The following is a 19,772-nucleotide window of genomic DNA, read 5'->3' as shown; positions in this document are numbered from 1 at the left end:
GACGGGAACGATTTAGGCCGGGTACAGAGGGAGGACCAAGCCAGAGCCGAGCGGTTTGGGGGCCTTTGTCATTGGGAAGGTGTTGGGAATAACGACCCTGGAAGCAGCAGCAGAGAGGCTGAACGTGGATGCAAATCCAAGCCAGAGGTTAGTTGCAGACAGATGGTGCAGTTTGATGTGTGTGTTTCAGAACACAAACTGCTGGAGGGGCCGGGGGGCCGGGGGGGCGGGGGGCGGGGGGGGGGCGGGGGTTAAGCGCAGGGGTCGGGTCACTTTTGTCATATATGAATCAGAGCGTGAGGATTCTTTACAACAACTGCTCCTCCGACGTAACCAAGCAGATGTTGTGTGGATCCCCAACCTCATGTCACTGATCTTTTCCTAACCCTCAGCACGCTGGGAGGTGTCAGGGGCCCCCGGAGCGGACCCAGGACGGACTCGCCTCCTGGAATAAGAAGGTGTTATGTTCCAACAACCAAGCTGGATGGGACTGAGAGTCAAAGGTCAAAGGTCACCAATGGCCCTTCCACACACCAGTGTTCAGATGTTGATTAACCTGATGAAAACCTTTATTTTTTACCCAATCCTTAACATGGACACACACCCACCCACACACACACACACACCCACCCACACACACACACACACCCACACACACACACACACAGAGGCAGTCTAGCAGCTCTCCAAAGTGTCTTCAACGTGCTGTGATAAGCCAGTTCCATCTCGTCCTGCAAGCTCTGCTCTGCCGCCAGCTAATCACTGATTTGCCGCCACAGATAAATCAAACAACCACACACACACACACACAACACACAGGGTGAAGCAGAGACGTGGCGACAAAAACGCGGTGCACGCGAACACGCCAGCAATGACAACAACAACAGAGCTGAGGCTAAGGGCGTGTGGGGGGCTCATTGTTATTTCCTGTTTTGGTGCAGGGCGGCTTTCTTCGCCGAGTCAAAACACCAGCGGAGCAGCGCGGAGTGAGACCGGGACGTTTATCAGAGCACACGGGCCAGATTAAATACTCTTTCTTTCAGGCTTCAGCGTTATCTCTCTTTCAGGTCTGTCTCCTTTTCTTTCTCTCTTGATATGACCTCCTAGGTCACAAGATGCCTTGTGTAGTCTGGTTTGAACCTGCACCTTTGCACACACACACACACACACACACACACACACACACACACACACACCGCACAGGAAGGCTTGGAGGACAGATTATGCGTATTGATAACACATTGATCTAGCCGTGCGGATGCTGGAAAGTGAGACGGTGGCGTTGGTGTTGCCCCCCCCCCCCCAGACAGATATGCTGAGTCAAGACGCCGTCGCTGAAGGTGCAGCACTGGACGAGGCGCGGAGCGGTTGTGTGCATGTGTCTGTCCCTTGCAGATGGCGTCCCATCACCTCGGGGGGAGGCAGAGATAAGCGGAGTGTATGGGCTGAGATAAGATGGGAGCAGACGCTGGGGAGACTGACTGTAAATGAGTCACTGTAGGCTAATCTGCAGCGCCGCCGCCGCCGCCGCGGAGGAAACCGCCCCGCGCGAAGAAAACCAGGGAAAAACTTGGCTACGTATTAAAAATGGAGCTTCAACTGTGACACATTGGACCCAAATCACACTAAATGCGGGTGCCTGGTGGTGGTGGTGGGGGGGGGGTGCCAGCTCTGGCCGACGGCGATGAGGTGGGCGTTAGCTCACAGATAGCTGAAAGATAACGATAAGCGATTACAGCGGTGAGCTGTCACGCCTGCGTGAGGCTCTAACGCGTCCTGTCCCACATCACCGAGGACATACTGGGCCCCACCCTCACTCTGGATCCACTGGAGAGGCTCAAGAGCAGGGGCGGGGGGTGGGGGGGGGGAGGGCAAACAGGTGTCCTGCTTTAGAATTTAGCATTTAGATCCTGGTGAAATCTGTCAGCCTTGGTTTTAAAGGGCATCAGGAATGTTTGCACATTTAATTCCAGTCCTTCCGTCTCATTTTACCCTACAGAGGGTGAGACCAAAGTGATGTGTGTGTGATAAGAGGTGGCGCCATGGCACTGGCAGGACACAACACATCACTGAACACACACACACACACACAGATAAGCATCACCTCCATCCCTCGGTCTGGTCCTGGTCGCCTGTCTATGCTCTGAACCAGTTAGTGAGGAGAGCGGGAAAACACAGAGGACACTCAGCAGAGACGCGAGGTTCGGAGCGAAAAGAGGCAAAATGGCGGCGGATTAACGCGGTCCGGGTGTATGGATGGAGCCACGTGTTAAAGATATACCAAAGAGGACATCAAAGTTGTCAAAGTTAATGCGAATAATTCACTTTTTGAAGGAAAAGAACCCTCCAACATGACTGAGGTTGGATGGACACGAGGAAGTTCTGGAGATGTTATCGCCCAGGCGAAGGTGTTGGCGGCCACGCCTTTCACGCCGCCCGCGTGATGGAGCTGGCCGAGCGTCTGTGTCATCGCGAGGGCAGATCAGATGATCGGTGTCTCGTCGGCAGAGACGAGACGCTAATCTCCATCACAGGAACGGATAGAAAGTCACCTGACGCCTAATCCAGGAGCGCCACTTTGAGGAAGAGACATATTTAAAGGGGAAAGCCTCCCCTCTGGGCGGGATTGGATTAGCTAACGCTGTAACCGGATTAAAGGCGACGTGCAGACGAGAATCCAAATCACAGAAGGCCAAATCAATCCGGTGGGATCGTAGATTGATTTGGACGGCCTGACCGAACCGCCGCTGCTGATTTTATTAGCGCTCATAGAGGGAAGCGTCAATATTCGCTCATTCCTGAGTGGACGATGGGAAACAGAAGTGACATTTACGCATAATCCACCGTGATGGGATTAGACAGGAGTCACCCACGACGAGATGCCGCACATTCGCTCGACGCCGGCTCGACCGCAGCACCTGCAGAGTGTGGGAACGTCCCCGATTACCCCGGCGCCACAGTACGCTGCGCTAAAGCATGTGAGATATCGTCCACCCGCGTAGCTCAAGTGCTAACGCAACGCTGCCGCCACGATGAGAGATGGATGGACAGGAACAGATATAAAACACAACTGCTCCAACAATCATGCAGGAAGTGAAGCTTGGAAATGACCACGGAGGAACTGAAGAGGCGGAGTCACAGTGAAGACACGCGGTGGGACGGACCGTGGGGGCTCCTACCTGATGCGTCCATGATGTTGGGCTGCCCTCTGCGATCCGGCGCCAGGCGCGACGACCCGGGCATGCTGACGGGCTCAGAGCGCACCGGCTGGATCCTGCACACGACCGTGTTTATTACACGTGTTTCCCCCCCCAAATAACCCCATACTAATGGGGACATTACCTGAGGCTGTGAAGGTCCAGGTCGTCCGTGTCAAAGTCCAACAGGGGCTGCTGGGCGTCCGACGGGCCCTGGGACTGAAGGACTGAGGACGAGGACGAGATGACAGTGGTCTGACCTGAAGGGTGGATGGTCTTAAACTGGAACTGGGGTCCCATCCACAGACGGCGGTGGGGGCCAGTATGGGTGACAATCTCCACCTGGGGGTGGAACGAGAACTCATCATTAGCATGGATGCTTCTGTTCCGACGGCGCCTCAGGAGGACAGAACATTAGCGCGCTACGGTCAACTCATCCAGGGCCCCATTTGGGGGTTAGGTGCCTTGCTCAAGGACACCTCGGCAGTGCTCTCGGCAGTGCCTCGAACCCTCCGCTTCCCAGCCCCCTCCTGGACAGCCTGGGCCCCCACAGTCACACATCCAACGAAAAGGGAATCAAAGATGGAGCCAGGACAGCTCGTGCTGCCCCCCCCCCGCCGAGGTCCCTCTGTGGGCCCTCACAGCCCTCAGACAAACCCGGTTACGCCACCACCTGACTAAAAGCTTCCTGCACGACTCCAGGTCTCGCAGCGGTGTCAGAACTCGTCAGGCTCTTGTGCGGGCTGGGAGTCCCGGTGGCACCGCGGGGAACCTTCCCGGGGGGTTAATATGAACGCCACACCGGCAGCAGGACGGCACCGAGGCTGCGGCGAGGCCCGCCGGGACGGGGAGGACGGCGCCGGGGTGGCAGCCGGGCCGCGGACGCCTGAGCTGACTGGCACTAATGCTGGCTGAGAGTCAAAACAGGGAGGGGGATCGTGGAGCCCTTTCCTCATAAACATTAGAATATTCCCGCCGCCTTCTTCATCTCCGCGGAATTTTCTGGCTAACCAATCAGACCCCCACTTTCAACACCCCCCCCCCCCCCCAACTCCGACTTTTCAACTCCCCGCAGCACTTAACGCGCCTCCCGGTGTCTCGCCGTTCACATTTGATTATCCTTACTCGGCGTACATTTGTCTCTCACCTCCGAGCGGCGTTCCCTCTGCTCGCCTCTCTGCTGCCAGGTTCCGGCCTCTCGGAGGTGAGAATTCCCTCTCTATTAGCACCACTGCGGCTCCATTTTTCCGCACATACTCATGCATGTACATGTTTAAATACACAGTTGGTGGTCTGTCGCAGCTGTGCAAATTAGGCCGTCGGAGGAGGGAGGACTGTCGGCATATGTGCGTGTGCGTGCGTGCGTGTGCGTGTGTGTGCGTGCGCGCGTGTGTGTGTGTGCGTGCTGCCAGTTAACACCATCGACGTCACGGCCAGCCTCTGAGCGGAGCAGCTGCCAGTGCACTCTCTCTGCAGTAGGAGGAAAGATCCAGATGTTACAGCCCAGTGTCAACACCCAGACCCCCCCCCCCCATCATTCCCTGCCACCAAAGCCGATGATGACTTCCCTTTTCAGGTTGCTCCCGACTTCCTTTAGTCGTGCGAAGCTCGAGCGCATGCACGGGCGCGTCTTTACGTCCCACCTCAAGGCCTCCCACAGTAGGAGGCCTACAAGGTTAAACAAAGGCTTCTATTTATTATATATTATTCATATACAAGGATTTGAAGTCACGCGGCGCTTCCTCTTACGTCATCGAGCACGGTCGAGCGCACCCGTACAATCGCTCTGACAGGAAATTGCCAAAATTGCGGGTTAGTGCAATGGATAGTTTTGCTCCTGGCAAACTATCATGGCAGATATGAAGCTGGGCCTCGCCGAGCTAAGTGGGATGCATTTTCACCGATCAATTATGCATGCGGCGGAATTATTGATGGCCAAATGTAGCGGGTTACCTGCCGACATGAGTGCACTGCGAATTAACCAGGCTAAGGCGGAGCAGGGTGTGCACGTCCCTAACAAACGCCATTCGCTGTTATCAGTGGGAATAAATCAACTGAACCAGTTCCTGTAAGAGCCCCCACTTTTCAGCGTTTTCAACCGTTTCTATCCGCCGTTTGGGGCGGGGGGGGGGTGGTTCACCCCAGCTTCATCGACCTTTCTTGTGGTCACAGCTTCCTGCTGCAGCTGGAACCGATCACAGCCAGGGCGACGCCGTGGCCCTCGGTGAAGTGGGTTTAAAACGCTCGACAGAGGGCAGCCCAGAGCGCTCCGTTAGCTTCAGACACCTTAGCGCACACCAGTAACATGCTACACGACTCATGGTGGTCCACCAACGAATGGTTCCTCCTGGAACCGGGAGCGCTCACATCCTCCGTGTGACCTTGCCGGACCGCCTTAATGTCACTGTAATGTGGTTTAAGGCGGGGGCCCGACCTGAGAGAGCCATTCTTCGTCCTCCTGGACGCTGTGGTCCGACGCCAGGCTGTCTGAAGACTCATGGCGTGTGATTGGGCCTGGGCTTCCTGGGGGCATTGCTGAGAAAACACACACACACACACACAAATGATTATATTACATTCCACCAAATGAAGATACTTGATATTTAAAAGATTTTCCAGGGTAGGGACATCAGCAGGTTGAAGCTACGCCCGTGAATCACATACTGCCATTAATTACCCGAATGAATCATCCCGGGACAGAACCACTACTGACAGCTAGCTCAGCGGCACATTAGCGTCATCGGCGTTTGACGTACGGGCTCCTCGATAGCTGATACCAACATTTGTGGCAGGTGAGGAGGAGCGAAAAACGCGTTTCTTCGTCCCTGAAGGGAATACGGGTGCGTGCCAATGTGTGCCGTGGGAAGGGGGGGGGGGGGGGAGTTTAAAGTAAAGAGGGGGAATATGTGTGTGTTATAAAAAGAGAGAGTGACAGAGAGACCCAGAAACAGATGGAGCTCTTGCAAGCTTGACTGAGCAGGCGTGGAGAATGAGGCCTAGAGTGTGGAATCAGCCCGCTCTGCCTCCCACCCCGGGGAGGGCTCTTGTTTAACACGGGGAGGCCTAATAGACTTGTCAAGTCCACATGTGGATCGCACGGAGCGCCCCGCTCCTCATCCACGCTCGCGCTCGCGCTCACGCTCACGCACGTGCCAGGTGTTCCTGAATGGAGCTGGTTCTGGGCCCGCCAGACATCTTTCCTGCTCAATAACCCAAGATTCATTTCTGTTCCATTCAAAACACCATAAGTTGGTTTTCGTTATGCTAACACTGATGTGGTGCTAATCGCTCTTTTCTTTCACCGGGGGAAAGGATGCAAGCTTCCACGATTTTCCCGTTGCTTTGGCCAGAACCCCTCCACTGATGTGTTACTTATTAAAAACAATCACAACTCCCCTGTTCCCTACAACCGCCTCCTCCTCCACTCCACCCTCTTTCTCTCCTTGCTCTCTGACCCTTGGGGCCAATAGCTGTTCCCTAATTAATTATTGATGTTCTGAAGCAGTTGCCGGACCGGCTGGATCAAGTTTCCAGTGCAGAGAGATGAGAAGGAACGGGGGGGGGGGGGGTGGGTTGGATGGCCAGCCACAGCCTGGCCTGAGTCAAGAATCAACCTTTTCTGTGTGTGTGTCCAGAATCCGAACCGGTCGAGACAGTTCGAGGCAGATCTCCCCGGTTTAGCCCGCCTGCAGCTCCTAAAACCTTCATTATTGGCTCCTAGGAGCCGCCGATCCCAGTGCAACAGTAGCCTCGTTATCCACAAACGATGAGCGCTTCAAAGGGAAGGAGGTGGATCCGTTTATAGCTCCGCGTTTACAGTAGGATAAGGCAAACGCGGGTCAGAAGGCTGTGGAGTAGCTCAGCCAGCTGCCCAAATCCTTTTGGATAAACAAAAAAAGGGGGTCATTTTCAGGCTGACCATGCCGTTAATAATTGCTACGTTTTATAATGGGCTGGATTGAAATTATCTCCGAAATTATCCACCGTTGTTTAATCGCGTCCCCCCTCTTTGTGTTTGTCTGGGGTAATTCCGAGCTTTGGTGGCTACATAAGCAGAACGAGCATCTTTGCTGGGGGAACAGTGATGCCTCTGTTGCCGCCTTTATTGACTGTGGAGAGAGGGGTGTTCTGCTGCAGGCTGGTGGCCAGTGGCCCGAGCCCGAGCACTGAAGCAAGGAGTCAGAACAAGAACAAAGGCTGCCGAGGTATTGATGTTGCCCGACCTCCCAGGGCCCTGGGCCAGGGGCCGGACAGGCCGATCTCCAGGGGTAGATAAGGAGCTAACTATCTGCTCCATCAGTGGAGCTGGCTGCACGGCGGACCTCGGACAGCTCTGCTGCCTGGCCATTATTCTGTCCCTCTTTATCACTTTGAATTTTACGACTCGTTTTGGATTCCCCCCCCCCCCCCATCCAAGCTTCTCTTTTCTCATGGTCCTCCTTTGAGTAGATACGTGCTGGCGCGCTGACAGGGCGGGATAGCTCTGTCCTTATATATCATTCTAGTTGAATGACGGCTCCTCCGTCCAGCCGGCGCTACGCTAGCCCGTCCTCCCTCCGCCTCTCTTTGATGACTGACCCAGTCATGGCGCCACAGTCTCTCTTTACCAAACGCCTGATGCTCCAAAGCCTCCACTCCGGCCCCTCTCTAGGAGCAATTAGATCTATTGACGAGGCAACTGTGGCCGGCCTGTCATGGGCCTCAGATCCCGGGAGGGCAGGGAGCAGCCACTCAGTCAGTCAGTCTCCATAATTAGCACATTATATGACAGGTAGAACGGGACGAGAGGGGGGCGGGGCCAAAGCGCCGCGGACTAAAAGGAGTCAGCAAGAACTCTGGCCGGTAAATTATTTACTCCTTTATTTGCTCGTTTGTTGAGGGCGAGAGGGGAAAAACACCATTAAAAAAGACGCGGAAGGAAATCCGATGCCGCCCAAGGCAGAACGCAGCTGACGCGGGTGTGAGATGCAGCTCCTTTTCTGCATGTGGAAATGCACGCGTGCACGTGGAAATGTCCCGCAGCCTGTCCAGGTGTCGTCGGGAGCCAATCTACAGCTTCCAAATTCCAGTCGTATAGAATGAAATAGCATCTGAATATCAGATATGAAGGGTGAGGGACGAATAAGGGCTCTTGAACGTGTGTTTCCACTTCAGCAGGAAACCCTGAAGACTTTGAGCGGAGCCCCCTTTATTAACGTCGTAATACTTTGTGAGCGCGCCGTGCGTCTCGTCCCTCCTTATCTCCCCAAGACAGCGCTGCGCTGCCTTCCTCCGCCCGGCTGAGTGCTGCCACTGGCTGCTACAGATGGACAGGTGGAGATAGTGACCATGAAGTGGCGCCACTGCTGTCTTTTATCATCCCGTCCTGGAGGCTCCGGTCTGGCCTGACCCCGGCCCTTCATCTCCCCTTCCTATTCCTTTCCCTGCATACTGCATTTTTAATCAGCCTGGGTCATCCAATATAGAGCCATGAGACCAGAGAGCACGGCCCGTCAATCAAGTTTGCCAGGATTGATACTTTGTTAGACAATTCACTCAAGAGGACCAGAATTTCCTGACCCTCTTTCTGTTTATCGAGTGTCTTATTTTCCTTCCGAGCTCTGTCCGACGATGGCTGGGTCCAGAATTGAAATCGGACCCAGATAGCGTGATTGTTCTGCGAGCGGGAGCACGATGTCTTTTCATTTTCTTCTTCGGCAGCGTGATCTTTATGCTCCGAAAGAGGCATCTGGACGAGGGCTGCGGCCGTAATTCATCCCGAGGTCAAATCAACTCCTTCTCATGGATCCCTCCTCTGTTGCACTGCCAAGCCCCGGAGGGAGCGGCGGGCGGAGGAGAGGGCTGGCGGAGGAGAGGGCTGGCGGAGGAGAGAGGGCTGGCGGAGGAGAGAGGGCTGGCGGAGGAGAGGGCTGGCGTGCGCGGACGATGAAAGTCTGATCTCGGGTGCAAAGTGCAGAAAAGGAAGGAGGTGCTGTGAGAGCGAGCCAGGCAGTGTTGGTGGTGCATGGGACGCCGAGCCGCAGGGAAGCTGGCAGGAGCACAAGAAGTGGGTAGAAGGGCTGAACAATTATGTTTATAGCATCTTAACCTCATATGCTTTCACACTTGGCTGGTTAATGGAATAAAGGGCCGAGCGGTGCTATCTGGCTGTTGTTAATTGGACATAAATGTTAATGCAATGAATCTCTCTCATTATGCAGCCAGTTGCGCTGCCCATGCTGGCAGACAGAACGGTGGAAGTAAGCTGACGCCCGTGCCCGTCACCCCAACGTGTCCTCATTGCTCTGACACTAGGAGAGACCATTAGCACTAATTTGAGGAAATATCCGACCAGTTAGACCCAGAGCACAGCAGAATCGGCCGGAGACGAGCAGAGAGATTAGGGGAGACGCAGCCACCACTTGCCCCGGAGCGGCCGCGAGAGATAATTACAGATTTTTGTGTGTTTATAATTATGGAGCGAGCTGAAAACGCCAGCCTGTTCCAGGGGGTGGATTGATTCCGTGTGTGGCCATCCGTGTGCGCTTGCAAATCGGCCCTTTCGGATTGGCAAAGGGCTCGCTGCTGTATTTGTTCGTGAATTAGAAATAGTTTAGGGTGTCACCTAATTGGGCTGAGTCGGGCATCTCAGAGTGTTCCGCTGCCATGTCCTGGAGCTGGAGTGCAGAGCCGAGACGGAGCGAACAAAAGAGCGAGGATTACTTTGGAGGATGTGGAAGAGAGGGAACGGTGAAAGTATCTTTCTCCGGAGTCTCTGAGGGGGAAATGTTATGGCTGCGGACTGGAAGCGGCACGGCTCAGCATGTGGCACCAATAAAAGAGCCAAGAACGGCTTTCAACACAGTCAACATGGAAAATCAGCAGGGATCGGGGGGTCAAACCCTTGACTAATAACGCGTATGCTACATACAGAAAACATACATGCTCCTTTTAGCCTGTGCAACGAAAGCCTCGGAGACCAATGTTGTGGTTCCCACATGCAATATACAAACATACAGGAGATACGGGCCGAGAGCCTAAATCAATAACGTCAGTGGAAATTGGATCCATTCCTTCGTATTTCTCCTTTCACTCTCCACCTATTTACCACATTTTTCAGGCTTTACACTTTAAAAAAACAAGGTCCACTCTTGGACGCTGTTTGCGCTTTAGTGCTGTCACCCAAAATGAAAGCTAATGAAAATAAATTGGTAACCGATGAGCTACAGCCAACTTGAAAGTCTCTATTGCGTCCTCGCGGCGCTATCACGTTTCCTCCTTGACGTGGAGCGAAACCCGACACATATGTTCACTTCAATTTGAGCTGCCGAGAGCCAATCTGCATTGATTTACATCTTCCCATTGACTTAATATGAATATATGCTCCTGAAATCTTAGGTTGCAGTCTATTTGTGCACCACCTGATACTGCAAACATGCTGTAAACCAATAAACAGGGCAGGAAGATCTCACCAGCCAGGAGATACTGGTAGTACTGCACCAGGTCTGAGGCCTGCACCAGCGGGTGGTTGGAGCTGAAGGGCGGCTGCAGCTCGTTCCACTGCGGCGTCCTGTTCCAAACAACAACAAAAAACCATGGTGGCGATTAGGCCGTCGACGCTTTCTCCAGACCCGACAGTGACGGCGGCGCTACCTGGAAAGAGTCCAGCAGGCCCTCGGACAAGTGTTCAGCTCCAACGGAGAGTCGTCGCTTATCTTCTGAGCGGCGCTGACGGCCGGGGCTCCAGGACGTGCTCCACTAGGTTACCATAGCAACTAATGATGTACAGAGAGTCAACAATGGACTGCCTGGATTGATCTGTGGAGAAAGCAGCCTGTTTAGCAACGTGGGTCAGTTTTTGGAGGAGGTAAGTGCAGCAGCCGTGGCCGCACCAACCTTTCTCTCTTTTCATGCTGGGGTTGGTGAGGAACCAGGAGCGCGAGGAGGCAAAGACGGCGGCCACGCAGAATTCTCCTCCGCTGGATTTGCTCGGGGAGATCTGAGGCGGCGGCTTCGCCTTGCTTCAGTGGGGACGGGGACAAAAGAGACAAGTCGTGAGACAGAGTCAAACCAGCAGCAAAGGCGCTCCGTGTTGTCTTTAAACGTTCCACGTTCAAACGTTTAGTTCAAACGGAGCGCACAAACAAGTGAAAACAAGGAATTAAAGCATTTCATTCCATACATTTACAACTGCGTCTTTCCCCACAAAGGACGAGCTGCCCGCCTGTTTTTGGCCTCTATAATATTCACAGTGTGGCTCCGACAGGCCGTAGTGGAGGAATTCACACATATTGTGCTTATTTCAGGCCTATTTTTACCATACAAATGCATTTTGAAAGTGCGGATCCCTTTGGCGCCATGGGAAATGAGCCGCTCCAAACACAGGATTGTTTTATTTTGAAAATGTCGGGGATGTTTTATTGTCTCGGCGCCTGACTTCCTGTCTGGCACCTGCCACACCGTGCCAGCTTGTGCTCCGGCATCTGGCAAAAACAGGAGTAGTCCGTGTTGCGTAATGCCGGATCAGAACCGAGCACTTCCTGGGCGATGTGTGTGCGGAGACACGATTATCTTAGAGAGGTTTGATGGACATGATCTTATAACGAGAACCTCCCGACAACAACGATGGCCTGACTTTGTGTCGGCCACAGGAGGGAATTTATCGGGTGCCATTAGATTATTCGGCCCATCCGAGTTCCTCCACAGGAATCGGACACTTGAACGGGGTTGGGCTGCAACTGGGATCCCCATCTGGGAATGATCAGGGAACAGTAGTGAGGTCTGGTGTCATTGTCCAGCCCTATAACAAACCAGGACAGTAAAGGCCAGTCACAGCGGATCAGACATGAGCTGGCTGCTTAAAGACTCCTGGTGGTGTCACACATTCCCAGAGGGCCGTTTAACCTTGACCCCTGCAAACCGCCGCTCAGACAGAAACACAGCGTCGACCCTGACAGGCATCTCGTCCGACCCGTTGAGCGGAACCACAGGATTTAAAAAGCAAAGACTGACTTGCCACCTAGCAATAACGCAATGGCGCCGCGCGTAAAGTGAATTTCGGCCCGTTTAGGATGAACATTCAGGATGAACCGGGGTCCCGTCCAAAGCTCGGACCAATCCGACCCGAGTAGCAACAACGCCCGATGGCTGAGAACGACGATCAGAATCAAAGTGGGTCAGTTTTACAGCTCCAGGTGCTGAAAGTGTGGTTGCTGCTAAGCCTCTCCAAGTGCCGCCTCCCTCCTCGCTCACTTTGTCCGGCGGACGCGGCGGGAAGGAGGGATCGGAAAAATGGAGGTGGCAACGAGGAAGGGCTCGTGGTCTTTAGTCATGATGGTGAGGAAGAGAACGCCTCTGTCAAAACACACACTCTGAAGAAGAAATAGCCTTTTCCTCCATTTTAAAAATAGGCCGACATCCCTGTTAGAGGACGTAATATTTCTCCTCCCTGAAAAGAAAAACCAGGAAAGGAAATGAAAAGTTGTGCAGCGAGGCCGTTGTGTTCCAGTAAAAGGGAGACAGCAGCGAGGACTCAGAAACGGCCCAGTTGGCCAAGCGTGGGAGGCGTGAAGCCAAAGTTCCTCTTTGCTGAGGTGTTTAATTGCTGATGTTTCCCTCTCCGCCGCTGCTGGAAAATGTGAAACCCCACAAAGGAGCTGTGGGCTGAGCGGCTTCAGAAGCCCAGGAAAACAAGGAGCGTCCTCTGGAGCGGGCTGAGGTCGGCTCCTAAAGGTGAGACGACTGACGAACGTACGCGAGGAGACACGTGCAACGCTAACCGCCTCGTCTCCATGTCGCCTTTGGACAAAAGCTGCATAGCAAATGCTAGAAAAGCACCTTGCTAACACCAGCAGGGACCGCTGTAAATACATTTATGTATCAGCACATATAGTTAAAGGGTCTGTGACAGCGCATCATAACGGCGCTCCCGCTGTGGTCTCGTGTCTGATGAGCCGGGTTTGGGCCTCTCTGAAGGGGCCTCGGCTCGAGTGGAGCGAGGATCAGAGCCATGTTCTCATCTCCTCTGGGTCGGCCGACCGCTGAAGTTTGTTCATCTGTGTTTTAAATCATCCCGTCGCTCTTGATCTCACATGAAGTGGCTTCACAGTGTTGAGGCTTTTTTTATTATTATTCCTTAAAGGCGGAGAAGCGTGGTTCCCGGGGCCGAGGGTCCAACTCTCGCTGGGCTGTGGGGGAGGGTGAGACGTGGGACCTGATATCGATAGATCCTGCAATCTAAATGCACTAAACAAAAAGATGTTTTCCTCCTCCTCCCTCTGCGAGTTTCCCTTTGTGCCGTGCCCTTTAGTGGGGAGCAGAATCCATTTTCTTTGCAACTTTAATCCACTGAAGACTGCTCACATGCCATTTCCACTTTTAATTTAACAAATGAAGACTTTTGACTGAGCTAATAGCTTTTCCTCGAGGGTATAATTCAATCTGCGACATCAACCATCAAAGTCCCTTCGCATTACCCTGTCTGGGGCTAACAGGAGGCGCCTCCGAAGGCGGGGGGGCGGGGGGTGGGGGGTGGAAGTCCGGTGGCAGCTTCCATTTATTTCCAAGGCTGTCACAGTAAACAAATATGATGGCGCTCACTTGAGCTAGCGAGCCGGTGACAAAGAGCTGCGCGCCTGTCGATTCTGGACCCAGCCGGGGAGGGGGGGGGGGGGGGGGGGGGGGGGGGCGTGCACGGAGTCCAACACACCACAGTCATGGCGACCCCGGGGGAAAGGCAACAAGAACATGGAGAAGAAACTAGGACTTTTGTTCCCAAAGTCAGAACCGCTCTCCCCTGTCCAGTTTATTCCAGACTGCAGCGGCGGCTCGCCAGAATCTTTTGTGCCCACTCGAGGAGAAGAATCAGTCCCTCAACACAACATAGCTGCTAAAATTCTGTCCCGTGTAGCACCAATTTGAAATGGAAATTCGAGACATTGGAGACTTTATTGAGTTGGCGACATCCTGGAAGAGGAAATAAAATCAAGTCATGTTTGTAGGAACTTAGCGTGAGTGCTGCCACTGAAGCAGAAGTCAGCGAACGACCGCCCTGGTCCCCGTCCCAGGACAGAGACTATTAGAGAAACAATGTAACTAGCTCCACTTTCAGCGGAAGGCAGTTATTGTGAGGGCCGAAACGCTGATGCTAATGATGTGTACCTTTGAAAAGTATATGCTCTGAAATCACTGAGGGCCCAGGATTAAGCTAAGACAGAGAGGGGGAGGGAAAAAGCTTCAATTAAAAAGTATGAGTGACTGCCCACAACAAAAGACGAAACCCAAGACTTGGGGAAGGCACCACATGCTATTCATTTTCTAAAGTGAATGGAGTGGAGGGCAGGGAGCTGGAGAGCAGGGAGCCGAGGAGGGAAAAGTTCCCTTCACCGAGCCACTCAATCATCTCTCCATAAGTGACTCTGTCATAATGGGGCTTCTTTTAAAAGCTTGTAAGCATCTGATTTCACCAGCCAGTGTTGACAAGAGACTTGGCTTCAGTCCCCGGGAACAAAAACTGCTGCTTGAATAGGAAGATGCTCTGCCCTTGAGGCTTTGGTTCCCACTGAAGGGCACCGAGATCCAGCTGGGATGGAAACGTGGGCGATACTCCGGTGTTGGGTCGACGTATCCCTGATAGCAGAGGAACGCCATCGTTCCTGCTCTGCGCTGTCGTTGGATAGTTGCATAGCTCCATAGCTATTGCAGACAACTGAAAAGACCAGCGAGGACTTTGAGCCCTCTGGATAAACCCTCGCAGAGTCCTGAGGCCAGGAAATCCAAGCATTATCCCACACGTCGTAAATAGAAATTCTGATGGAAATGTGGATGGGAGCTGTGATTAATAAACATAAAAAAACTCCTTCAACACCACATTATTAGGTGACAAAACAAACCAAACAGTTAGCATTAGCACAAAGCTACAACAGGGCTTCATGCAACCAGAGTCAGTGACAGCAAACGCAGCTAAAGAGGGTGAACGAGCAGAAATGTAGCACGACAGCCGCTCTGGAGAAAGGAAGCAGCGCACGGCTTCGGATCACCTCGCTCCTGACCTCTCCTGGAGGAAGCCAGATTCAAGTTTTATGGCAGATGTTGAATCATCCCAACATTCATGGAAGGGCGATGGGGGGGGGGCACAAAAAGATGAAAAAGCCTCCTCTTTACTCCCCTGAGGAATGACTTCACAAACTCTGAAACGGAGCGGGAGACAGATGAGAGGTGGAGGAGGAGATGAGGATGGAGGAGATGAGGACGGAGGAGATGAGGACAGAGGAGATGAGGACGGAGGAGATGAGGACGTGGTTGCATGCTGCCGAGGGAGCCAAGGAGGGCAGAGGCAAAACTCACCATGGAGTTTTAATGGCAAAACATCCCGCCCCAAAGAGGTAGGGTCTTCATGAAGGACGGTGTGGGGGGGGGTAAACGGAAAAATCATTATTAAAACCTGAGCAAACACACTCTTCACATTACGTGCGCTCCTGACGCGTCTGTTTAAGTGCACAACGCGGACGGGGCAGGAAGCAGAAGGAGATGGATGTGAAAACCAGGGACGGCTCATCTGCTCTCTAAAGCGTGATACCATATACTTGGCAGATGCCGCACGTGCACAGACATATGTCATGTCTTGTTTTTGGGGGGGGGGTGGAGGTTGAGGAACAGTAGGATGAGTTTATGGAATGTGTTTGTTGGGAGACGCTAGCAGCACTTTTGTGTTTTCCTGCTCCGTTTGTGGCCCTTCATTGTCTGGCGAAGGGAGGGAGGGTGTGGACAAATGTGTGTTTAACTGTGATTATGTTAACAAGTGTGTGTGCGCGCGCGTGCGTGTGTGTGTGGGGGGGCTTTTTCTGGAGGTATTTCTGTCTATCTGACAGTTTGTGCCTGTTCCTCGTGTTTACAAGACATTAGGAGTGGGAGTGTGTTCCTGTGTTTATCCTGCACGTCCAGAGATAGTGAGCGAGCTGCGTAAACAGTTTACAGTAAATAAGCCTTTTCCCTCCGGCAATAAAGGTCCGATGAGACTGAACTCTGTCCCCGCCGGCGAACCTCCCCGAGTCATGAAAAACACCAAATTCCTGGTCCAACGCAGCGCTCTGCGGTGCTTCTTTTATCGCCTCCGCGGCATCCTCCCGGGCCCCCCCACAACAGCACGCACTCTTCAATTAGTCCTGGTCCACAGACGTGTAGCGGAACGCTACCCTGGGAGACGGGGAGCCGTAATTTGCCGTGGGATGTCTTTCTCCTGGAGCGCGGGATGACAAATGAACGTAGCGGTCGGTCTAATGGAGGCCCCTGGTAAACTGCCACTTATCAGCCAGAAGAAAGGAAGGGGGTCGGCCTTCGCTGTCTCGCCCCTCGGACCTGCTGAGGCCCCACTCCGGGCTTCCTGCCGGGTAAATGCACGAACACCACTGGGAGAGTGATGGGCGAATGGAGCGGGATCTCCATGGGGGAGTAAAGGCCACGCAGGCCCGGGAGTTTAGGAGACGTCCAGCGGGCTTCCTGCTCTTATGTTTTCCTCTGAACTGGAAAAAGAAAGAAAAATGACAACAAAGAGAGGAACCAAACGGATGCAGATGGATTATGAGCAATGATGAAAACAACTTCCGGAAAACCTTCAATTCTGGTCGCTAATTCCCATAAAATGCCTTTTCTTCCCATGATGATTGTTATTGCTCCGATGAAGAGCAGGTACGGGACAGCGGAACGCCAGAACCGGCAGGGCGGCGCCGGCACGTGGGCGAACAAGAGTCAAACGTGGCTCAGAGGGGTGAAGGGGCGCGTCGCGGGACAGCGTCGGGACACGGGGGAAAGGAGCGAGCGCACGTGCCTGGCGAGGGTGACGACCCCACTCCCGGAGAATAATGGTTCACACATTCATCTCTTAACCCGGTGACCCTAATAGCAGCTCCGCCCGGGCCATTAACGGGAGGGAAGGGAGCTGATTTGTGCTAACGGTTTAGCCCTGCCTCCATGTGCTGCCGGGCTCCAGGCTCCCAAAGCCCCTTTCCTGGTTCCGGCCTCGGCGAGATTCTCTAAGACAATGGATGTAGAGCCGCGCGGGCTGTTCCATTTGTATTATAGTAATCTGGGTGCACATCTGTGGCGGGTCACGGGGTCGCACTCACTCCCGCGCTGTTGTCTTTCTCATTACCTCGCCCGAACTCGGCTGTGCATTTGCGTCGGAATGTCATCAGCCGGGATTTGGTCAGGGGTGATGTTTTGTTTTTCCGCCTGTGACAATCTTTCCATTTGTCCGTGTCAGATTTAGACTGCGCGGACGGGATAAGTGTGCAGTGCTTTGGCTGCTTACAAATCCCAAATTTATCACTGACAGGCTTTTTGACAAGTTTAATCTGAGCCCCCAGCTGAGCTAGAAGTTCCCTGGAACATCTCTCTCTTCATTTTTTTCCCACAAATGAGGTTTGGACATCTGTGTCCTCTTCTTCTCTGGACTTTAATTAATCCCGGGCCAATTTCCTTCCATATTTGGTCAAAAAAGGAAACAAGATTTGGGGTCAGATCCGACACTCCTCTTCTTGTCCTGGGTCTCCCAAGAGATTCCGAGGACTAGCAGAACCCTGGCCTGACCTGGCCGTGTGTGTGTGTGTGTGGGGGGGGGGTTATCATGCGGATGCTGAGCCACATCCTATCTGTCTCCGTGGAAAAACCCCCCCAACAAAAATCCAAATTAAAACAGGAGGTTGTCCTGTGTGAATCCAAGGCTCTTCAGTTTTTAGGCTAGCACCCGGTGGTGGTGGTCTCAGAGTCTCCCAAATCTGGCCGCACGCACGCGCTTTAATCCGTCTGAAGCAGCGATGTGAATCTATTTGCACGCGCTCACGCACGCTGGGATCCAAACGGGTCAGACGGGCGACAGAGTCACGGCTGAGGTGTGAAGCAGGTTTCGTAACGCGGGGTGACCTTTGACCCGGATGGCATCAGGGCCACCGCTTGGTCGGTGGCACAACAGGTCAACTTTAATACAGATGTGGACGGGACAGTCGTGTTGTGAACGGGCAGCTAACGAGAGCTGTGTGTGTGTGTGTGTGTGTGTGTGTGTGTGTGTGCTTGTATACAAAGACAGCCTGGTAGTGAATGTAGGTTAAGCAGCTGGTGTGTTCCTCTGCCATCCTGCCAACAGGAATCTGCTCATACAGGTGTAAATACAGCTGCTGGACACACACACACACACACACACACACACACACACACACACACACACACACACACACACACACACTCTCTCTCTCTCTCTATGTCTCTCTCTCTCTCTCTCACACACATGCATCCCCACATGTAAAAAAGGCAGAGCTGGATGTACAGACAGACAGACAGATGGCGCCTGGGCATCCCTGTGTAAGTATAGCGTGAAAACATATGATATCACCCCAGACTCTTGGGGCCAAACCTGCTGCTCCACTCAGTGTGTGTGTACATGCGTGCATGTGTGCGTGTGTGTGCGTGTGTGTGGGGGGAGATCGGTGCAGCCGTGTGCATGCAGAAGCGGGCTGCACAGCTGCACGTCCCCGCACATTAATAGTGACGCCTCCTCTGGAGTGGAGCGAACGATCCAGCCGACCAGGACCGATAATGTCCCGAGGAGCCGACGGAGCCGTCCGACGTGCTTCCGCACACGCACACACACGGCGCGGCGGCGACGCAAACGCACAATTTTAGACTTTCATCAAAGGTGACGGCCGTTGCCAAGCGACTGCGCCGTGGTGACCAGGGGGAGTCGCTGCCAACTGTTCTCCGCTCATCAACGCCGCCACAAAAGTGGAGGAAAAGAATCCAAATGATAAATTCAAGAGGCGACGCTAATCATTCGCCGCGTCGCCTGACAAGGCGTGGCGGCGTCACTTCTTCCCAGAGGAAATATTCAAAAAAAGAATTGGCTGAAAACTTAAAAAAACTTTCTGAAATGAAATAACTCTTATTTTTCCATCTATAAAGTGAAATAAATCCCTTATTAAGTTAAATCTGCAGCTCCTGTCGCAGCAGAAAAGCTAAATGTTGTTTCTGTTGGCCGGAGAATCCCTCCTTTATCCTCCCTCCCAGCTTATTTATCGGGACCCCGCACCGCCTGGCTGCATCATTATAGCATTTCCCATTCAAACAGGGCATGAAAATCACATTTAAATGGAAATATTAAAATCTCCCCGTATTTGTGGAACCACCTGTGCTGTATGTAAATGTACTTAGCGAAGGCCTGTAGCTGCCGAAGCTCTTAAAACTACATGATTTCAATGCATGGCGAAGATCCGGGGGGGGGGGGGGGGGGGGGGTCAAGATGAGGCGAGAGCGGCGGCTCCAACGCCACTTCGTTAGCGAGCTCAACGTCCGCGGGTTTGCGTCTGGGTCTCGACACAGCGCGTTTTCCGCTCCGCAGCCCAGGAACGTGTTGATCCGTGTTTACCTTCATCCCACATGGAAATGAACGACGGGTCAGAACCGGTGAAAACAAGTGTGACGGGTTGGTTTTAACGAACTCATCCGATGCTCATTTCACCATTAAAGTGTTTGGGATTGAAAGACGTGTGATCTCTGCCTCCGCGTGTGCGTGTGTGTGTGCGTGTGTGTGTGTGCGTGTGTGTGTGT

At 53.3% G+C, this 19,772-nt stretch overlaps 1 protein-coding gene across 1 annotated transcript in view; it reads right to left on the bottom strand.

The window, feature by feature from the left end:
• The window catches only part of bcas3 (BCAS3 microtubule associated cell migration factor), a 175,055-nt gene that overhangs the window by 107,199 nt on the left and 48,084 nt on the right, over nucleotides 1-19,772 (bottom strand). Inside the window, 8 exon segments of the mRNA XM_057050594.1 lie at nucleotides 3,180-3,274; nucleotides 3,343-3,539; nucleotides 5,632-5,732; nucleotides 10,649-10,746; nucleotides 10,830-10,908; nucleotides 10,911-10,994; nucleotides 11,073-11,197; nucleotides 15,522-15,566. Coding sequence (XP_056906574.1) covers nucleotides 3,180-3,274; nucleotides 3,343-3,539; nucleotides 5,632-5,732; nucleotides 10,649-10,746; nucleotides 10,830-10,908; nucleotides 10,911-10,994; nucleotides 11,073-11,197; nucleotides 15,522-15,566 — 824 coding nt within the window.

Source organism: Takifugu flavidus, chromosome 12 (assembly GCF_003711565.1).
Source record: "Takifugu flavidus isolate HTHZ2018 chromosome 12, ASM371156v2, whole genome shotgun sequence".
NCBI classification, from domain to species: Eukaryota; Metazoa; Chordata; class Actinopteri; order Tetraodontiformes; family Tetraodontidae; genus Takifugu; species Takifugu flavidus.
Note: the sequence above shows the minus strand (reverse complement) of the source record. Positions and strands in the feature narration are given on the sequence as shown.